The sequence below is a fragment of the Phocoena sinus genome, chromosome 1 (assembly GCF_008692025.1).
Source record: "Phocoena sinus isolate mPhoSin1 chromosome 1, mPhoSin1.pri, whole genome shotgun sequence".
Taxonomy (NCBI): Eukaryota; Metazoa; Chordata; class Mammalia; order Artiodactyla; family Phocoenidae; genus Phocoena; species Phocoena sinus.
Window position 1 is genome coordinate 7,503,831 of NC_045763.1, and position 23,013 is coordinate 7,526,843.

Here is a 23,013-nt window from a genome sequence, read left to right on the forward strand (position 1 = left end):
TGCTAGTTCCAGTTTACTTTTCCTCAAAGATAAGGGTTTTTATTATTAAAAAGATTCATAAATAATAACCATTAATTTTTTTTAAAGGAAGAAAAAAAGAGTATAACCTTTAAAAACTGTGAATCACTATGTTGTACAGCAACTATACTTCAATAAAAAAATAAAGAAAAGAGAAAAAAAGAAGCATTACTTGTGATCCCACCCCAATATATCCACTATTAACATTTGGGTATAAACACTTCCAGTCCTTTCTTTATGAATGTACACATATTATTAAAATATGTATAATACATACGAATATATGTCATAAAATATGTATAATATGAATATATTATAAAAATGGAGTCCTGCTGTGTACATACCTACATATATTCCCAGTAATATTCTTTTTTTTTTTTTTTTTTTTTTTTTGCAGTACACGCGCCTCTCACTGTTGTGGCCTCTCCCATTGCGGAGCCCAGGCTCCGGACATGCAGGCTCAGCGGCCATGGCTCACGGGCCCAGCCGCTCCGCGGCATGTGGGATCTTCCCGGACCAGGGCACGAACCCGTGTCCCCTGCATCGGCAGGCGGACTCTCAACCACTGCACCACCAAGGAAGCCCTCCCAGTAATATTCTTTACAGCATAATTTAAACTGTCTGAATAGCATTTCACTGTATAGAATTTGTGCTGTGATATATTTAACTGATCTGTCCTGTGCACACGGAGTTGTCCCTATTTTTTCTCTGTGACAAACCTTGGCTTGACCAGGACTTCTGTGTGTCTCCATGATTATTCCCTTAGGATAAACTCCTAGAAATGGGATACTAAGCCAAAGAACATGAAACAACTTTCGTTACACATTGCCAGGCTCGATTTTCTTTTAAATTCATCCACAGAGGATTTTGCAACCTTTCACAGCCACTGGGCCCTTGACTTCTCTATTCCTAGGGGCAGCATGACTTGGCTGGGACAGCCTGGTCTTTTGAGTATCATACGATCTTGGTCCAAATCCCAGCTCAGCCACTTCCTAAAAGTGTGACCTTGGGCAAGCGACTCAGCCTCCCTCAGTCTCAACTAATTCTTCTGTAAAGACAAGGCCAATGCTACCACCTTTGTAGGCCTGATGGGAAGATTAAATGAAATAACACATGTGGAAGGACCTAGCGTACAGTAAGCACTCAAACATAAAATTCTTTCTACCTTTAAACTGTTCTGCTGAGAGGATGTTCATTTAATACCATAGAAAATAATGACATTACGAGAAAGTACGTTTTTTACACTATACTTACATAGTATAAAATAGACAATATTCCAGACCTCTTTACTTACATACATTTAGGTACATGATTATGAATATTTGGATTCAGAATCAGGACGAGCCACAGAGAACATACTTTTTCCCTTTTGCTTATTCTTCATATGACAATTTCCAATTATGAAAGAAAACTGGTTGCCTAAATCTAACTGTCATTATCACTTAGTGAAAAGACGGATGAGAACTGGAAAACGCTCCCTACGAAAGGCCCTTCCGAGCATCAAGAGGCCACTGAAGTTACTGGTGTTTTACCACCGGCCAAGCGGAACATTCCTCCTCAGCATCTTCCCCAAGAGGCATCCATACCTCACCTTTACCTCATTCAGACAGACCAGGAAAATATCCAAACTGACGGTGAAGATGGAGAACTAGCCTTGGGTCAGGTCTGCGATCATTCTGTCTCTCAGCTGCTCCACACCTTGTTCGTGGGATATAAAGACTATAAATTCGATGCAGGTTTCCTTAGTTTCCATTTTCTACTTCATGTTTGCCAAAAGCTATTGCATTACCTATAGCTTTTTTTTTCCTTCAGTCCTTACATAAACGTCTCATTTCATTTAAAGCTCACTCCATCCACCTGCCGATGAAGGGGACACAGGTTCGTGCCCTGGTCCGGGAAGATCCCACATGCCGTGGGGCGGCTGGACCCGTGAGCCATGGCCGCTGAGCCTGCGCGTCCGGAGCCTGTGCTCCGCAACGGGAGAGGCCACAACAGTGAGGCCCACATACCGCAAAAAAAAGCTCACTCCACTTATAGAATGCCTATTTTGATGATTCTCAATGCATGTTAGAGAAATACTTGCTTCAAATCAGTGGTTCTTAAAATGCACACACACACACACACACACACACACACACACACACACACACTCTTCTGAACAGACTTTTAGGGGTTCAGGGTCCCTCTCTCGCCTCCTTACCACAGAGCCGGTGGAGGGACTTCTCGGAGTAGGTGTCGCGGTCACAGCCCTTCCCTATGTGGCTGGTCTCCAGCTCCACCGTCACCTGCACTGAGGCCACCGATTCACCACATGTCTCCAGGTGGACGTTTGGGAAGAGCGCCAAAGCACCAGCGCCAGGCTCGTACTCGACCCTGTTGTTCCATCCTGTGTGGGCCCACACACGGGCGGCGGGGGGGGAAGAAAACTCCTGTTAGGTCTCCGTGGTGAACAGATTTTCAGAGCAGGTGTGACAGCAGCAGAGAGACAGTGAGGCTCACCTTGCCACCCAGGGGTGCAGGTGGGTTTGATGCTGATCTTCACCAAAACATCCTCTGTTGCCCTCTTCTTCCCACAGTCGTAGGCCGTGACTGTCAGCTTGTACTGTTGCTCTTTCCTGGAGTTCAGCTTCTCTGTGTTTTTTATATAACCTTCCAAGAGGAAAAACAACAGTGAGAACCCAAACCCATTCTGCTTCTCTCTTCTGACTTTTTTTTTTTAATTGACGTAGAGTTGATTGTGTCAGTTTCAGGTGTACAGCAAAGTGATTCAGATATATATATATATTTTTTTCCCCAATTATTTTCAAACCCACTGTTTTTGACTTCTGTCGTCCTATGCTGAAACACAAAATGCACGTGTTTCAGCCGTGGAAACACTGACACAGAAATAAGCGGATGCTTGAGATAATTAACATCCATGCTTTCCTGAGCTTGAACGCACACTAAATCCACCTTGAAGGATTATTTAAGCAGAGGAGTGAGTCTACAGAATTCAGCCTCCATTTATTCTTATAGTTGTATTTGGTTTTATATTTAAGATTTAATAGTTAACATGTAAGAGAATAAAAGAGACAAAATAATTCAAGTATTTCAAATATTAAATACAAGACGGAGGGCTTCCCTGGTGGCGCAGTGTTAAGAATCGGCCTGCCGATGCAGGGGACACAGGTTCGAGCCCTGGTCCAGGAAGATCCCACATGCCGCGGAACAACTAAGCCCGTGCGCCACAACTACTGAGCCTGCGCTCTAAAGCTCACGTGCCACAACTACCGAAGCCTGTGCACCTAGAGCCCGTGCTCCGCAACAAGAGAAGCCACCGCAATGAGAAGCCTGCGCACCACAAAGAAGAGTAGCCCCTGCTCACCGCAACTAGAGAAAGCCGGCATGCAGCAACGAAGACCCAACACAGCCAGAAACAAAAATAAATAAATAAATAAATTTATAAAAATACAAGATGGAGCTGCATTGAATACTTCTTGCTAAAAGATTTGCTTTGTTAGAGAGAGATTTCCTACCCTCAGCCAGTAGAACAGAAGCCTGCTTTTTGAACGTGAGTGCAAATGTCTGCAAAGTGTTTTCAATGTCCATCATTTCATCGAAGATTCTGGACTACACATTAACAATGGAGACACCACAGCATCATCAAGAAGCCATAACCTAATAAAGAAGCTGCACTCCAGAATAAGTTAATTCTAGTCAGTTACTAAGGATGGCGGGGTGTCTGGCAGCGAGGTATCAACCTTCATCTTCAAGATGAGGCAGAAAAGCCAAATCTGATGGAGAACAGAAAACGAAACTGACTAAGAGGCAGTCTCATTCGGATGCACGCTGACGGAAAGGTAGGGAGATAAAAAAATGAAAACACCTTAGGTGGGGGATTTTTATTAGATTTTGGTGGGAAAGGAAATAGAGGATCACCCTATAAGAGAACACAAGATTTGGTGCCAGAAAAGAGGCTTTCAGGGTACAGAGTAAAAACTTAAACATGACCTAAATAGACACTTCTCCAAAGACACAGATGGCCAAAAGGTACATGCATGAAAAGATGCTCAACATTGCTATTTATTAGAGAAATGCAAATCAAAACTACCATGAGGTATCACCTCACACCAGTCAGAATGGCCATCATCAAAAAGTCTACAAATAATAAATGCTGGAGAGGGTGTGGAGAAAAGGGAACCCTCCTACACTGTTGCTGGGAATGTAAATTGGTGCAGCCACTGTGGAGAACAGTATGGAGGGTCCTTAAAAAACTAAAAATAGAGCTACTATATGACCCAGCAATCCCACTCCTGGGCATATATCTGGAGAAAACCACAATTCAAAAAGATACCTGCACCCCAATGTTCATTGCAACAATGCTTACAACAGCCAGGACATGGAAGCAACCTAAATGTCCATCGACAGATGAATGGATAAAGATGTGGTATATGTATACAAAGGAATATTACTCAGCCATAAAAAAGAATGAAATAATGCCATTTGCAGCAACATGGATGGACCTACCAGTTATCAAACTAAGTGAAGTAAGCCAGACAGAGAAGGACAAATATCATGATATGCCTTAAATGTGGAATGTTTAAAAACAATTATACAAATGAACTTACATACAAAACAGAAATAGACCCACAGACATAGAAAACAAACTTATGGTTACCAAAGGGGAAGGGGGGGAAATAAATTAGGAGATTGGGATAAACATACACACACTACTATATATAAAATAGGGCTTCCCTTGTGGCCCAGTGATTAAGAATCAGCCTGCCAGTGCAGAGGGCAAGGGTTTAAGCCCTGGTCCGGGAAGATCCCACGTGCCACGGAGCAACTAAGCCCATGTGCCACAACTACTGAGCCTGCGCTCTAGAGCCCATGAGCCACAACTACTGAGCCCACGTGCCACAACTACTGAAGCCTGCGTGCCTAGAGCCCATGCTCCACAACAAGAGAAGCCACCGCAATGAGAAGCCCGCGCACTGCAATGAAGAGTAGCCCCTGCTCACCACAACTAGAGAAAGTCCACACACAGCAACAAAGTCCCAGTGCAGCCGAAAATAAATTAATTAATTAAAAAAAAAAAAAGATAACCAACAAGGACCTACTGTATAGCACAGGGAACTATATAGTCAATATTTTATAATAACACATAAGGGAAAAGAATCTGGAAAAAATATATATATATATATATATAAAACTGAATCACTTTGCAGTATGCCTGAAACTAACACAACACTGTAAATCAACTACACTTTAACTAAAAAACAAAACTTAAATGTGAGACAGACACACCAAGTTAGGTCTTGCTATGGACTGAATGTGTGTGTCCCCACAAATTCTTATGTTGAACTCTTGACTCTCAATGTGATGGCAGTAGGAGGTGGGGCCTCTGGGAGGTGATGAGGTTTAGACGAGGTCATGAGGGTGGAGCCCTCATGACGAGACTAGTGTCCTTACAAGAGAAAGAGACTAGAGCTTTCTCCCTGCCACGAGAGGACACAGCAAGAAGCAGGTCCTCATTGACGTTTGGCACCTTGATCTTGGACTTCTCAGCCTCCAGAACTGTGAAAAGTAAGTGTCTGCTGTTTCGGCCCCCCAGGTCTATGGTATTTTGTTAGAGCAGCCTGAACGGACTAACTGTGAGTTTCACCGAAGGGCAGACAAAGTTTGGGTTTGAAGCCGATTGGCATAGAGGGGCTGCCTACCCCATCTCCCCCACAGTGAGGAAAGAACGCTCCTGGGTGCTCACCATCTTTGTCGACAGCAAATGGCACATCCGGGGTGACAATCTCATAGCTGCAAATCTGGCTGAACTGGGGGGAGCAGTCTGCGTCCACTGCCTCCACCCTCAGGATGCTGTCATACTGCTTCCCCTCTACCACCGTGGCTTTGTAGGACTTCTCCTTGAATACAGGGGCGTACTCGTTCACGTCGTTCACCTGAATATGGACAGTTGCTCTGGAAGAAGGCGGGAGGAGAAAGGCTGTGTGTTTTCCTTGTTTTTTTACCCCAAGAATAAAATTCCGCCCTATTCTTAAATTTCCTTTAACTTTTAAAGTTAAAATAGGAATCTGGTTGATTCTTCCAAGTCCTAGCGAGTAAGAGAGCTGGTAAAAAGGCAGTAATATGAAATAAGAGACTTGGGATTTTCTTGACAATGTGTGGCAGGGCTGGCAGAAGGGAGATAAACTATATTAGACATCTGTTTGCTCTCCAATCAAAAAGTTAAAAATGTTTTGCTGCAAAATCTGGAAAAAAATTAGGAAGAAGGGTTAAGAAGTACAGATAGAAGATGGGAAATTATGAGCATTAAAACAAGTTCTGCCCTGCTTCTAAGGAATAGAGACCATCAGGAACCCACTGCTGGGACAGCATCCACTGCTGACCCAACAAATGAAGGACCTCTACTTGCCCTTCCTGGTTCCATGTTCCATCTCCCCAGCCCGGGCACAAGAAAACTAGGACATCATCAGACCAGGCTACAAGCAGAAAACTGTCAGTCTCATGTGCTACTGACCAGGGCATGTTTCTGAATCAGACAAGGTCCCTGACTGAAATGAGGTCTTTTTCAGGGAAAATGATAATATCACATTTTGTAAAAAGGATGAGGCATGATTCGCTGGCATGCAGCACTCCCACTGTTCACCAAGACCCTCCACACCCCAATGCTACCCATCCATCCTGACCCTCACAATGGGTTACACGACCTCACCTGACCTATGTGTCCTCCTTCCTTAGCCAATACACTAAGGAGAAACTGAGACACGACAAAATTAAATTTGCCTAATGTCGAAGGGCTAGTAAGTGGCGGAGAAAAGACTAGAAAAAGGCTAAATCCAAGTCTTGTTCAATCTTCTCCGTTACACCAGTAGTTCTCAACTGGCAGGAACGATGTGAACACACCCAGGATGGGGTGCAGAAGCCAGCTCTCTTCCACCAGCTCAAAAGCATTTCATGCCCTTTAAATTTACAGAAAAAAAAAAAAAAAGATAAACGTAACAACAAAATACCTTCCTCTGGGTAAAAGTAGGCTTTTTGAATTTTCAATGTAAGGCCCTAGTTTCTTTACTAGAGTATCTGGTGGGACAAAATTACTCATTTATTCAACACCTACTATGTGCCAGGCACTTGCTGGGAGCCATACACAAGGGTAAACAGGATACCTGCCCTCAAAGAGCTTACAATCTCACTGGGGACAATTGGGAACTAGCCTCTGCCTCATGTTTCAAAAACAAGAAGTCTTGGGGCAGCGGCAACTGTCACCACTTTCCTTACACACGCGCTCTCTGTCCAGCTCACTTACTTATGAGACTTTTTCACGTTGGCCCCGTCAGGCCCCTTCCCGCAGTCGTAGGCCTGGATGGCGAATGTGTAGTCCTTCTGGAGTTCACAGTCCAGTTTCTCTTTTGAGCGAATGATTCCCTCGCCAGTGGATTTATCCACCACTACTGCATCAAAGGGGACATTCTGCCCATGAATTTTAAATCCACAAATCTCACCTAGGGAGTCAAAAGAGCATGGGTTAGAGTTTCCGCCACACAAACCAAGGGCACACTCCCCTCCTCCCCCAAAGAAAATAAACAACAACAATTTGGCAGCCAGGGGTTTAGGGGGTCTGTGAACAAAGCAAGGGCACTTGTGCTTGGACAGGGGGTAAGTTCTGGGGCTTTAGTAAAAAGAAGCATGTTCTGGCTTTCCAAGCAACTTGTTTAAACTTTGCATCCATTCATGCAGGAATACAAAAGAGAAAGAGAAAAAATATAGACAGGCATTTCACAGGAGTACTTAAGAGAGCTCCAGGGCAAAGTAGTTTCATTAGCAAACAGCCAAGGCCTGATAACACGGAGAAAACTGCCCAGCTACCTGGGAGGGCTGGGCGGCTATTTTGATTTGGACCAGAGAGGAGGCTAGAAGGCACAGTTAAGTGTTGAGAGAGGAAGAAGCAGTGAGGCATAGGTTCAGCACCATTATTACAGAAAGTCTGTCAAAAAAAAAAAATATATCGAAGAAACAAGTCTTCCTGTGCAATGAGCCTGGCTAAAATTAGGGAATCAAAACAAGCTACTGAATGAGAAAACGGTAGAAATACCAACTTTTCAGGCATCCATTTCAACAGCTATCAGCTACAATTAAGATACAGTTTCCATTCTCGGGAGGGATTTGCTAGACTTGCCTTGTTTCGGACTTTATCCTATCAGACCTGAAAAAGAAGCCTGCCTGGGAACGTAAGCACATCCAAGTTGGTCTACAAGCTTATTTAGGAGTTAAAACCTAGATTTCCATTCTGGCCCATGGGAGAATACATATAAATACTTTGATGTATGTATAAAACTTCACAAGAGTATATTTCACATAAAAATAAAACTGAACTCTTCCAAAATTACAACGAGTAGAAAATGGTTACAAAGTGAATCTCTTCAATCCAATTTTAAAAAAAGGAACAGCATTATCCATATAGTTCAAATGGATGTCTGATTTCCAGATATTTCTAACCAAGGGTCTGGTTACATACAATTTCCATCAATATACTTAAAAATAGAAATAAAGTAGGAGAATAAATAGGGGTAAGAGAACATGACAGTTCCTTCTGTTTAAGGGCTGATTCCCAATTTTATAAACAAAGTTAGTGGGTTAATGTTCATAAGAGGCATAGAAAGAACCCTTTATCACCTTCTTTGGTGACTGTCACCTCAAAACTCTCTAAAGGGAGAAAAGATAAACCCGTGTCAGTAATACAGGAAAGTAGGAAGCCGAAACAATAAGGAAAAAAAAAGTCAAAGATGTACATATTACACAGAAAAGCGTGACATAATTTAACAACAAATTCAGTAGCCAGCTTTAGCAGAACTGCATCTTCAGTAACAAAACATCTCTATGAATCCGACTTACCACAGATTACACTAGCCTAGTGATGAAATACTGCTATAAAGTCTCCTCACACCCTCAGGTGTCATGAGGATTTTACTCTTCGTGACTGCTTTGATGATAACGGTTTCTAAGTAAGTCTACTTGTTATTTTACAGTTTTCAGATTTTCATTTTCAAGCTAAGTTCTCAGTGGCTAGATTCTGGTAACTTTCAACTGGTCCTTAGATTTAACAGAACAGATGGAGGAAAGGGTTTTACTTTAACCCTTTGTTCTTGAGCTGAATAACAATGTGTTCTCACCTAAAGTACCCAACCAAGGCAACAAACACAAAGCCCTCTTCTAATGGAACATATACTTAAATGCGAACCGAAACCAGATTCGGTACTAACTGTAGCGATGCTACAACGATCATGGCTTTTATTTTGTGAAAACAGCTCTTCTCCCAAGTCAATATAAATCCTGCTCACCTCACCCTGCGACCCCTACAGAGCAGAAACGAGACGATCAGGAGGCCCTCTCCCCGGACGCAGCGTGGCTTCACCGGGGAAACCGTCCCTCCCACCAGAGGTTACACAGCCTCAATTCCCTGTTTTGTTTTGTTTTTTTTTTTCTTTAATGGTTTTACCACATATTTGCATATCCCTCAACAGTGTTGTTTCATTTTGTTTATTTTTGAGTTTCAAAAAATGGCCATCATATGGTGCGCAATTTTTGTGACTTGCTTTTTCACTTGACCTTTTCCAACCGTGTGTGTCTGAGATGCCTTCGTCCTCGTTGGCATATGCAGTCACATAGTTCACTCACTCTCACCAGCACGCACAGTGGAGAACCCAGTGAGTTAAAACATAAGCTCTTAAAACATTGCCCGGCACAAAGAAAGCGCCCCGCGAACGCTTGCTGCCACTGTAATTATTTCCCATTGTGTGAACACACCGTAACTCCAGTGCTTTGCTGTGTGTGAACAAGGCTACGGTGGGTCCTTCTGTCCTGCTTCCTGGGCACATACACAGGCTCTCTCCAGATCTGTGCTGCCCGGTACCGCAGCCACTAGCCACGTGGGGCCGCTAAAAATTGAACTAAAATTCGTATTTTAGTGCGTGATATTAAAAACTCAGTTCCTCGGTCGCCGTGGCTGCATTTCAAGAGCTCAACGGGCACACGTGACTAGTAACTACTGAATGGAGACGTGGACAGGGAATCCCACCACCATCACAAGCTCTACGGGACAGCACTGCTCGGAGTGGTGGGGGCAAACCCGCAGGTCACGTCCAGCCAGGGCACGACTTTGAACGGCCTGCGAGCTGAAAATGGCTCCTGTGTATCACTTCAGGACACGAGAAAATTACATGAAATTCAAACTTCAGTGTCCATAAGTAATGTTTTATCAGGACACAGACCTACTAATGTCTTGTCTAGGGCTGCTTTCCCCTCCCCCGATAGTGGCACAGTTGGGTCACTGCCAAAGAGACCCTGTGGGCTGCAAAGCCTCGGAATCTCACTACCAGCTTTTGACAGAAAGGCTGGCTGATCAGTGCTCTGGAATCCACCATGAGCACAACTGCTGGATACCAGCTGCGTCCAACTGTTTTCCACAACGCTAAGTCACTAGCTTGCATTCACACTTTTCGGGTGTATACTAACACAGCATAGGACACGTTAGGGTAAGTCAGGTTGCCCTGCTTGAATTCACAGGTAACGTCTCGGTTTTTGACTTGGAGTTTGCCGTTCCGAAGAGAAAACGGTGAGGCCGCCCCACATCGCTCACCGCGACAGCACGTGCTTTGCCGACAAGGCGGCTGTGTAGGGAAGTGAGATTTAAGACCCTGGGACGAAGCGTCTGACCTGGGTGATGCCTACTTGGTGCATTGCTGAGTAAGAGTTTAAAGACACCCATCATTCGGGCAATGTCCTTGAGACTGTTTCTGAGATTATGAGGAGAGTGGAACTGTTTGCCAAAAGCTGAAACTCCCTCAGTCACTCCTTCGGGCTATCAGGCTAGGAGGAGGGGGAGGGAGGACTCCGAGGGTAGGAAGGCACCGGGGTGTTTCCAGTCGATACTTCAGGTGTCCGGGGAAGGCTGCGTTGATAAGGTAACGTCCGAGTAGAAACCAGAGGAAACTAAGGGAGCACACCACACGCTCAGCTGGGGAAGAGTTCCACAGAGAGGGAACAGTGAGTGCAAAGGTCCTGAGGCAGACCTGGGCCTGGCCCGGCTCAGGAACAAGGAGGCGTGTGCTGCTCAGTGGCTGAGCACAGGGGAGGACAAAAGATGAGGTGAGATACAGACTAGCAACCTGAAGCTACGGCAGCTACTACACAATTGCTGCTTCTCCCCCAAGTGAGGAGGGCATGACTGGAGAGTTCTGAGCAGAGAAATAAATAAATACGGCTCACAGTCTGAAAGAATCCATCTGATTGCTGTGCCGAAAATAAGTCTGTCAGAGGGCAAAGGTGGAGATACTGGAGTGACCCAGGCAGAGATGCTGAAGGACAGAGCAGGGAGGACATGGGACGCTGGGAAGTGGTCAGATGGGTTTTGAAAGTAAGGCCAAGGCTGAGGGATTCTGAGTGAGAAACTGCAAAGGATGAAGTCGCCTTCAGCCGACATGGGGAGAAACCACGGAAGGAAGGTCCGGAGGGAGGAATGGGGGGTTGTACTTCCGCTTTGAACACGTGCCTCTACCAGGATTTGTTACGGAATAACACCTCAAACGGATGAATATCAAATAAGAATAGACGTTATTCTGAAACTCAGGTATTTCCAGGCTGCTCTCTAGAAGACAGGAACTATTTACAACGAGAACAGCAAAAACGTACACATGCTACCTTCGCCACATACCCCACCGACTGTACCTAAGTCACTACTCAAATGGGCTACATCGTTAGGATCTGGTGCCTCAGATCCACGGTGCTCCTTACGCAGCTAGGTCAACTGGGTCCTTTTGCCTGGAATGACTTAAAAACCATCTCGCCGGCTGGCAGCCTGATGCAACAGGGGCAGCATGAAGTCCACCCCGGGCAGACCTGGGCTTTCCGTACCCCCTGCGTGGCCTTCGTGTCTCTGCTGGGTCTTCTAAGCCATCGTCTGCACACTGGCCAGTACACGCATTTCTCGGGGTCCATCTACTCGTCCAACCAGGGACCCCGATTCTAATGAGGAAGACGGATCCGACTGGAGCAGGCGAGGGGCGAGTGAATGAGTGAAAGCAACTGCAGTATTTCAGATGAGATCTGACGAGGGCTAGACTAAGGCGGTGTCAGCAGGAAATATTTAAGGGATTTCAGGAGGATGGACAGGACTTTGCAGCCCACTGGGCAGAGAGAGTGAGAGGGTTGGGAGGAACACCCGGGTTTTCAGCTGACGGTGCCCTTTAGGGAACTGAGGTGCAGAGAAAAGAGGAGAAGATTCACGAAAAAGGTGTTTGGCCTGTTTATCCCAAGCAAACTTCTCGCTTGTTTGTTTGTTGGAGGATTTTAAAGCCCCACATTAATCTCTTTCATCCATACAACATTCACTGGATGCAGATAAAGACCTTTCTCTTTAACGTAACTACAATCACATTACACAGCCAACAAAATGAACAATAATCCCTTGGACATTTTCATAGGGAGTGTCCTACTGCCTCTCGTTCAGTTTATGATTTTCCTCCTCCAAACCAGGGACCAATTTCTGTCAATAATTCTCCTGGGAGCTGACCTTTCTAAACTTTCAAGTGGTCGTTGATTCATTCTCCTCCCCTCTCCTTCACACTTGTGCGTACCGTTCTCCTAGTGACACACGTATGACCGTTACATACACGTGGTTACGTGGGAGCCGCATGTATCAGGTGGAGCTGCACCATGGGGATGACACAGAAAGTGCACCTCTGCCCTCTGCATCCTCAGCCTTCTCCCAACCTCAGCAAAGAAGGACCCCTCAAAATCACCTCTCGTATTGTTTTCTTTCTGTCCTGTTCCTTCCCACTCAATCCAGACCACGTACCATTGCTCCGCTAGATGAATCCCGTCATATCTGAAATGCCCCACCAGGTTTCCTGGACGACCCCTCTAGCTGTGATGGCCTCAGAATGCACCAAACCCTCCCTTGTCTCTCTCCACTCTTCATTCCCTTTAGGTCATCTAAAATAGTCAAAAGAATTTTTAAAAAGCAAAACATAAAAATATAACAATGGGTGAACCCAGCAAAGTAGAGATATGACTTCTCGCCATCCAGCTGCATCCAGGTTCCTGGCTGACAGTGTTTTCTCTTCTGTCCCTTGGGTTTCTGGCTGGCCTGGCATTCTTTCTCCGTCTTCTTCCAAATCTGAATTTGGTCTCAAACTCTTCCCCAAACGAGAGGGGTGTCTCTAGAGCCTCTCCTGCAGCCTCACCAGCTCTGGTGCCGTCCTGCCCTCACACCGCACTGCTAATGGAGATCATGGGCGCCACTCCAACACTTAGGGCTCAGGGAAGCCCCTGGAGGTCCAGTGGTTAGGACTCCACGCTTTCACCGCAGGGGAAAACATGTTTGGTCCCTGGTCAGGGAACTGAGATCCCACAAGCCATGACGCGGGGGAAAAAGAAAAAAAAAAAAAAAACCCATCCTCTGGTGGCAACAGATATCCGTTCCAGCTAACTCAGCGAAAGGGCCTTCACTGAAGAGCCACTGGGAACTCATAGAATTGACTGCAGGCCAAAGAAAGGGACTTAGGAAACTGTCAGAAACCAAGGCAGCTTGAGAGACCAGCAAAGAGGAGCCACAACAGTCCCAGAGCAAAATGGTCTGGACAGGAATGAATGTGACCACACCTGGTATCAGCGCCTTTGTCCCTCTGCTCTATATTCACATCCCAAGAGGGAGCACCCGGTCGGCCCTGCTAGGCTCATGCGTGTGCCTGGCTGGGGAAAGCAGGGTGACGGGTTGTAGAGCCACCGACCTGGACCCGACAGGAAAGAGACCAGGGGCTGTTAAGGGAAAATGGACATTTCCTGAGCAGCAAGTGTCCACTACAACGTCCCCGCTAATCCAACTCTCCTCCCTTCTCTCTCCTTGGCATCTCTCCACACCCACCAGCTGGACATCCAGGCTGACTCTTATTTATGGCGACTTTTGACTTCCTTGTTTACTGGTCCAGGCTTGTTTCTACAACAAGCTCACGTGTGGCTCTAATCAGAACAGGTTTTCAAGATACCTTAAAAGTACAAAAAGCATACACCCAAGGGTTATGTCCTCCAAGCTCCTCAGACTACCGCAATGGTTCTCAAATTCCAGTGTGCCAAGAACTGCCTCAGAAGCTCGTTGAAAATGCAGTCTGCCGAGTCCCATTCCCAGAACTTCTGGCTCAGCAGCTCCGAGGCAGAGCTCAGTAATCTGATAAGCACTGCCAGGTGGCTCCAATGCAGATGGGCTGCAGGGCGTACCTGAGAGACTGGCCCATCAGTGGTTTCCAAACCTCACGGGCTGGTTACAGATTTCTAAACTGTGCTCCTGCAGGTACAGACTCACACAGGCAAGAGTAGAACAGGGGAACCTGCACTCAACGGATGGGCCCCAGGACCATCTAGATGAATGTATTAGGTTAACCCACATGAATATGCCATTTTTGTATGTTGAAAATGTCAAAATATTTGAGAAAATGGAATGTGAGAAATTTTATGTGATTCAGCCTGGTATAAGGCAGTAATCAGCTGAGTAGCCGTTTTAAATAAGTATGGATCCGGATGTCAGGACAGAAACTTGATTAGAAAACCACGTGCAAGGTAACACCCCGTCCATTCAACTTAACAACAGAAACCGTGCAGCCCTGAGCTCACTTCCAACCCTCTGCGCCTCCACAAGCCACACGAGCTAACTATTCACCCACCTCTTTGGAAGCCCTGCCAGCTCCCACCTCTGCCCCAGCCTCTCCTCCGCCCTTCACTGCCCTTGGACCTCCTTCCCATCCTTGACAGGAGCTCAAGCCTACCTTTGGAAATCACCTCCTTTCCTTTTTTTTTTTTTAAATTTATTTATTTATTTTTGGCTGTGTTGAGTCTTTCATTTCTGTGCGAGGGCGTTCTCTAGTTGCGGCAAGCGGGGGCCACGCTTCATCGCGGTGCGCGGGCCTCTCACTATCGCGGCCTCTCTTGTTGCGGAGCACAGGCTCCAGATGCGCAGGCTCAGTAGTTGTGGCTCATGGGCCCAGCCGCTCTGTGGCATTTGGGATCCTCCCAGACCAGGGCTCGAGTCCGTGTCCCCTGCATTGGCAGGCAGATTCTCAACCACTGCGCCACCGGGGAAGCCCCCCTTTCCTTTTTTAACCCCCATCACCTTGCCTTTCCATGAACTCCAGTCCACACCGCTCTGCCTCTCTCACCTGACACTGAACTATAAACATCCAGGCAACCCTGCTTAACTCTCTGACAATGCTGGTTTTGCCTTCCCACCTAGATGATCAGTGTTTTGAGAAATGCTTTTTTGCATTCTCTGGAAGACTTAGCAAAGCTACCTCATATCTAATGATTATTGATCTCAAACCTTTCCTGGAGGCAAATGCATGCAACATGAGTTCACTCTAGTCAGTAACTGTTAATAGGAAGTTTCTGTCCTGACATCCGGATCCTTACCTCGTTAAAACTGCTACTCAGCTGATTATTGCCTTATGCTAGGCTGAATCACATAAAATTTCTGACATTCCATTTTCTCAAATATTTTGACATTTTCAACATACAAAAATGGCATATTCATCTGGCTTAACCTAACACATCCAACTCATTGCTGCAAACACAATGCCAGCCCAGTTGCACATGCTGAAAAAGCAAAACTGGGCAGAGAGGTGTGGTAGTGAAGCCCTATGGAGAAAAGTAGCACAGATCTGAGTTGGTTCTAATATCAACAAAAGTAAACTTCCCGTTCTCGCCCTGAAATTTCTTTTGGATTCCATTCGTATCATAATTGTTTTAACTAACCTTGTAGAATGTCTGTACTCAGTCTAGGAAGGCAGGAAAAAGAATGCTTCTGGAACCACCTACTAAAGGGAAGAGCTTCAAAAAGGGGGACGGGGGGCTTCCCTGGTGGCGCAGTGGTTGAGAGTCCGCCTGCCGATGCGGGGAACGCGGGTTTGTGCCCCAGTCTGGGAAGATCCCACATGCCGCGGAGCGGCTGGGCCCGTGAGCCATGGCCGCTGAGCCTGCGCGTCCGGAGCCTGTGCTCCGCAACGGGAGAGGCCACAACAGTGAGAGGCCCACGTACTGCAAAAAAAAAAAAAAGGGGGTGGGAGGGGGGTGGGGAGTGCAGGGTGTTCAGCTTCCGATACAGGCAGTGAAGAAGGGGTAACCATCGAAACAGCAACAACGTGGCCTGTGAAGTGGTCCCAGCTTTTAACTCCCCATTAAATATATAAAACATACAATACATGTTCTTACCCTCACCTCTACTCAGGCTTTCAGCAGATTAAGGAAAAGGGGCTGAATAAGGAATTGAGTCGTTTCGATTTCCTAAAATACATGACAAATAGCAAGACTTTATTCTCTTAGTTTTACCCCCAAGAAAACAATGTGGGCCAGACCCTGTGGGCTCCACATGAATGTGATGAGTGACAACTTACAACACTCTGGTGACCAGGCTTCCCACATCACACACGTATTTATCTCGGAGGCTGCATGAGTAATCGCCGGCGGTTACCCACACACAGGTCCTGTGATGGGATGAGACCGTGGACCAGAATGTTTACAATGTGGTGAAGTCAATATCACGAGAGCTGACCCGGTGAAACTAAGAACCACGCTGCCGTCTGACCGCCTGGCTCGAAGGCAGCGCGGCTGTTTGTGAGCTGTGCAATCTTGGGCAAACTCACTCGTTCCTTCTACAAATATCTATGGAAGCGTCAACTAGTCTCAGGTGCTGGTCTAGGGACCAGGGATTAAATGGAGAATACGGTAGTCATGCTGCTGACGGGCATGCTCTGAGTCTCCGTTTCTTCATATGGAAAATGGGGGCATGAGAGTACCCACCGCGTGAGATTGCTGGAAGGAATCAGACAGAGTAACTGTGCAGAGCCCTGAGAACACCCTCGGCCACACTGAAGAGCTCAATAAATGTCAGATGTGCCCGCTGCCTCCACCACCACCATCATCATGGTGTTAAAATAAACTCAACGTTGCCCCCAAAACCAACCTAAGATCAAAATAAGGCTCCAGACCTAGCCTCTGCTTTACACCAAAGTTATTTAAGAAATCAGTGAGAAAATGGAACACTATGAAGACTATTAGAGAAAGATGGAAAAACAGTTCTCACAGAACGTTAAGTAAAGAAATATTTTTAAAAGGTTCATAACAGCAGCAGCAAACACTGTACACAGTACCTACTACATAGCAGGCATTGTTTTAAGCTCTTCATATTTATACATAAATAAGTTAATATTCCCCAAACCCTGTAAGGTATGTGATATTATCCTCATTTTACAAGAGATGAAAAGTGAGGCACAGAGATGTTACGTAATTTGCCCAAAGCCACACAGCCAGTAAGTTTCAGAGCCAGGATTCAAGCACAGGCTGCTGGCTCTAGGGTCTGTTTTCCTACGTACCCGTCTGCTACAGCCTCGTGGGGGCAGTGTTCTGTATAGCAGCTGGATGGGTAGTTGGATGGGTACCATGGCAACAGAAGAGGGAAGGAGACAGGTGTTCCCTTCCCTGGACTGTGCAGCTACTCACTTTGGTAGGATGAGGACCATGCTCCAGGAAGAGTAGATGAGCATCAATTCCACCCCTGGGTGTATAACCAAGAGAACTGAAAACTGATGTCCACACAGAAACTTGTACACGAATGTTCACAGCAGCATTATTCACAATCACTACAAAGTGGAAACAATTCTCATGCCCATTACTGATGGACGAATGAATGAAATGTGGTCCATCCGTACATCGAAATATTATTTGGCAATAAAAAGGAATGAAGGGCATGCCACAACATGGGTGAACCTTCAAATCATCATGCTAAGTGAAAGACGCTAGTCACAAAAAGCCACATGTTGTATTTATATGAAATATCCAGAAAAGGCAAATCCATAAACAAGTAGTAGACTAGTGGTTGCCAAGGGGAGTGATTGCTAGCAGGTGCAAGGGTTTCTTTTGGGGGAGATGAAGTGTTGTGGAACTAGACAGTGGCTGATGGCTGGACAATCTTATGAATATACTAAAAACCAGTGAACTGTATACTTTAAAAACTGTATACATTATGGTACATGAATTGTATTTTTAAAAAAAGAATATAAGAGCAACTGTGCTCCCCTGTGAAAATCTCCAGAAGGAAAATACTTACTTTTTCTGTCCACTATGGCAAATACAATCAAGTTACCACTATACTTGGCTCTAAAGTACTTCTCTATATCGTTTCTTAAAATCCCAATATATAACTTTGGCACATCAATAAAAAAATACCTGAGAATCTCTAAAAACATAAAACTTTATAAGTATTATTTCATTCACAGTAATACATTAAGTTTTGATAAATGACCCAATAAAATTAAATCCAACGAGAAAGAAAAACTAAGTTAACTTTATTAATATGACTTCAAAGTTAGCATTCAATGTACATTTCATTTCCTACTTCCCTTCCTTTGTACCTTCCTGTGGTGCCATATACAGCATCAGAGTGAAGAGCCATCCTGCCTGGGTTGGAATCTGGCCTCTGCCACATACTAGCTGTGTGACCCAGAGCAAAGTTAGCAGCTCTGTGCCTTGGCTTCCTCTTTTTAAAACAGGGGTGGCAGGAAGCATACTTACCTCAAAAGGTTGCTGTGGATTAAACACAAATGCGTATTTGTAAAGCACTTACAACAGTGCCTGGGACACAAAACGCTTTGTAAGTGTTATATATCATGAGTGATGTAATGGGACAGAGCTCCACCAGCAACAGGACTGGACACAGATGAGAATTCATAAAGAGAGGCCTGGGGGAGTAAATACAAAACTCCTGACAGCAATCACTTCTCAGAATATGTGAGATGTCAGAGATGTACAAGTCCCCTCAGAAACATGAGCTAGATAACCCCATTAAGGTTATTTACAAGGCACTGAAACATCACACCCATAAGGAGGAACTGCATATAATAACCAAAGGTGTTGCATGCAAAGTGTGTGTATATATGTATATGCAAACACTCGAAAATCTAGCTATTCACAGAGGAAACCACTAGGTAATGCTAAAAATGATTTTAAATCGGGGGTGGGGGGGAACAAACAAACAAAAAAATCCCCTTGGCTACCAGACAGATACTGTACGCCTAGCACAGAGCACTTCCTCTACCATCCATCTAAACTGGATTTCTGTCTAAAAACCAAAAAACAAGTAAAACTAACTGGAACTGACTCCAATACCATAAGCTGCTTCTCTGGTTACTTTCCTGGAAATGGGATGTGGCACTTGAACAGAAAGAAGAACAAATTCATTTTTTAAATAGCTCTTCAGAGGCAGCCTCACATTCACTGCCGCCATTTACCATACTAAATTTAACGTATGGAATGATCTACAAGAGCTACTGAATTTTTCTCATTTGTCCCGAGGCAAACAGAACAAACAGAAATTTTGTTCTGGAGAAACATCATGCAGAAACTGCTCTTTAAAGATTAACTTCGCGACGTCAATTCTGACTATCAGAATTGACAGTCAATTCTGACAAAGAAAGGGTGAGGCAGCCCGTTCCTCCACCAGTTAAGGAAGTTACTATGGCCCCGACGTAAAGCAAGGACAGTTCTGATTTGCAAAGTGCTACTGAATGCTAGCAAAGCAGCAAATCTCCAAAGCAACCCTAGAGATTTGTCCCTAGAAACACTTAGCTGACAATCTTATGAAGTAACTCAAGTTAAAAATTTACTGAAAGTAAAATCTAAGCCCAAAGAATTCATTTATAAAAGATTGTTCAATGCCTTTAAATAAGTCTTTTCAGGTAACTGAAACCTAGGCAGTGCAAGGAAAATCTTAAGCTGTAATTACCTAGATCCTCGCCGTGCATGGACCAGTAGCACCAGGGAACAGGTTAGAAAGGCAGAATCCCAGGTCCTCCCAGACCCACTGTATCTAAACTTGCATTTTTTTTTTTTAAGGTTGCATTTTAACACGATCCCTGTGCTCTGCATGAAAGCTGAAGTTTGAGATGCACTGGTCTAGATGCTCTCTCTCTGGTTACATCCAGACAAGGAACACAGTGATGCAATTAAATATTTTGCTTTTCAACAAGTACAGGCTTTTTGGGGTGGGGGTCAGGTACCCCAACTCTTAAAATTAAAAGGAAAAAAAATGGTACATGGGGGCCACACACAACCCTTCGCTATCAAGACATTCTCAGAAAGGCTCAGAAACAACCCAAAGGGGATGTGTGAAATGCTTCCCACAAGCCCAAGCTCATGGGGAGTGAACAAAGACACGCTGGTACCTGCAAAGCGTAGAGGTGCATCTTTGTCCAGGGCGATCAGTGGCGGGTCGAGGAGCACGGTGCTGTCACTCTCCGTAACTAAGCCGTGATACGTGGGCTCCAGCCACGGCTTGTGCTTGTTGACTGTGTTCAAAAATAGAAAAAGGAGAAAGGACATAGGCCAGGTTAGAATTACTATTTTCAACTCGACTTCTTTTGAAGACACACATCCATTATTAAAACAATAAAACTCTCATGAGTTCGGAAGGCCACACTGCTATTTTTTGTGGCCAAGTTTGGTATCAACGCCCAAATGGGATGAAATTCTAAAGTGATGTAGAAATTATCTGAGGCCATGAAGCAACCAAAAATAAGAAATAAATTGCTCTAGAAATTGAAAGAAAGAAAAAAGACTGATGGTTATGGACGGTATCATATCTTACTATCTCTGTTTTCTGCCTCTCTTAGAAAAGTTACAAATAAAATATGTTGTTTCTTGGATTAAGAGATACAAACTAAACAAGGTCCTACTGCATAGCACAGGGAACTATATTCAGTATCTTCTAATAAACTATAATGGAAAAGAATCTGAGAAAGAATAATATATTTGGTTGGACAAAAAGTTTGTATGGATTTTTCTGTAAGATGTTATGGAAAACCCCGAATGAACTTCTTGGCCAACCTAATATATAAAGAATATATATATATATATATATACATTTTATATATATATATATATAAAAAGACAGAATCACTTTGCTGTATACCAGAAACTAACACATTGTAAATCAACCATACTTCAAAAAAAAATTTTTTTAAAGACATACAAACTACTACGTATAAAATAGATACACAACAAGAATATATTGTATGGCACAGAGAAATATAGCCATTATTAGGTGAAACTTTATTTTTTAATTAATTTATTTATTTTTGGCTGCTTTGGGGTCTTCGTTGCTGTGTGCAGGCTCTCTCTAGTTGTGGCAAGCAGGGGCTATTCTTCGTTGCAGTGCATAGGCTTCTCACTGCGATGGCTTCTCATTGTGGAGCACGGGCTCAGCAGTTGTGGCTCGCGGGCTCTAGAGCACAGGCTCAGCAGTTGCGGCACACGGACTTAGTTGCTCCGCAGCATGTGGGATCTTCCCCGACCTGGGCTCAAACCCGTGTCCCCTGCATTGGCAGGTGGATTCTTAACTACTGCACCATCAGGGAAGTCCCTAGGAGTATAATCTTTAAAGGAGTGTAATCTAAAAATTACTGAACCACTATGTTGTACACCTGAAACTAATACTGTAAATCAACTATACTTCAATTTAAAAATGTTATTTCTTTATAACAATAATAATACATTATTTATTTAAAATTAGCATTACAAACAAAAACATAAAAGAGGTGAAACAAGACTTATGAATATAAAATTACAAATATGAGGTATTAAAAGAAAATAAGGGCTTCCCTGGTGGCGCAGTGGTTGAGAGTCCGCCTGCCAATGCAGGGGACATGGGTTCGTGCCCCGGTCCGGGAAGATCCCACATGCTGCGGAGCAACTAAGCCCATGCGCCACAACTACTGAGCCTGCGCTCCAGAGCCCGCAAGCCACAACTACCGAGCCCGCGTGCTACAACTACTGAAGCCTCCACGCCTAAAGCCCGTGCTCCGCAACAAGAGAAGCCACGGCAATGAGAAGCCCATGCACCGCAACGAAGAGTAGCCCCCGCTCGCCACAACTAGAGAAAGCCCACGCGCAGCAACGAAGACCCAGCGCAGCCAAAAAAAAAAAAAAAAAAAAAACCCCTTTGGGATTGGGCCAGCTTGCACTCAGAGTCCAGCTCTCCTCTGTTATTTGCTGCGTGACCTGGAGCATATAACTGATCTCTCCTGATCTCAATTTCCTCTTTTATGAACCAGGGACACCCCACAACCCACAGGGCTGGGGTAGATAATTGGAGAAGTGTTTTTCCTGCTCAATTAGGCACTAGCACTGTTACTTTTGTTTTTAAGGTAAGAACATCTGCTCTGGCAGTCTGCTTACCTGAGAAAATGAATTTGTAGTTTCTGTCCATTTCGTTCTGCCCCGGGCTTTGCCCCCGGGGGGGGGGGGGGGTCTGTGCTGCGACTTTCCCTGGTTGTGGCCACCAAGCCCCTCCCCGGGTTCCTATCTCCACCAGCTTGTTTTGGGCTCATCTCACAGTTGGAACCTTTCCATTTTCCTTTTACTTTCACCTTCTGAATGTTCACATTATAACCTCAGGCTATGTAATTAACCACGGAAGACTCCTGAAGCTGATCTGATTAAAAGGGATGTTATGAAACTTTATTTCCACATAGTTGGTGCCTATTTCTTGAATTAGCTACCCAGATTCTCTTCAGTAAGTTTAAGTCAACCCAGAAGTAACTGAAAATAAATTTAAATGTTTAACCATCTTTAATACAATGTGACCATGATGTGATACTACTTTTTTTGCTGTCATGTGATGATGGGAGAAGGTGAGGGTCAGAAGCACCTGAGCCTCACCTGCACTTAACTCCCTCGTGACCTATTGGAGGAGCAGTGCGCTCACATGTGAAATCCCAAACGGGCAGGCGTGTGTAGGCCTATGCCTGCAAGGCGGAAAAAAAAGCTACCATCTCTCTACTTAATGACGCATCCACCAGACATTTTACACATGCTGCATCCAAGCCAAGAGCAAATCCTTCTGCCTTCATTTTCGAAGTAAACCCAGACCCACGGGGAGTTGGTTAAAGAGTACAGAGTTTCGGTTTT

At 44.8% G+C, this 23,013-nt stretch overlaps 1 protein-coding gene across 4 annotated transcripts in view; it reads right to left on the minus strand.

The window, feature by feature from the left end:
- Positions 1-23,013, minus strand: part of CLSTN1 (calsyntenin 1) — a 79,293-nt gene that overhangs the window by 18,904 nt on the left and 37,376 nt on the right. For 2 of the 4 annotated variants that reach the window (XM_032627092.1, XM_032627074.1), the window contains exons 2-7: positions 20,271-20,393; positions 8,683-8,712; positions 7,316-7,511; positions 5,762-5,970; positions 2,518-2,667; positions 2,219-2,404 (exon numbers count right to left, since the gene is read on the minus strand). In XM_032627092.1, coding sequence (XP_032482983.1) covers positions 2,219-2,404; positions 2,518-2,667; positions 5,762-5,970; positions 7,316-7,511; positions 8,683-8,712; positions 20,271-20,393 — 894 coding nt within the window. The remainder of the gene's footprint in view (positions 1-2,218; positions 2,405-2,517; positions 2,668-5,761; positions 5,971-7,315; positions 7,512-8,682; positions 8,713-20,270; positions 20,394-23,013) is intronic. The other 2 variants (XM_032627102.1, XM_032627083.1) reach the window with 1 other exon arrangement.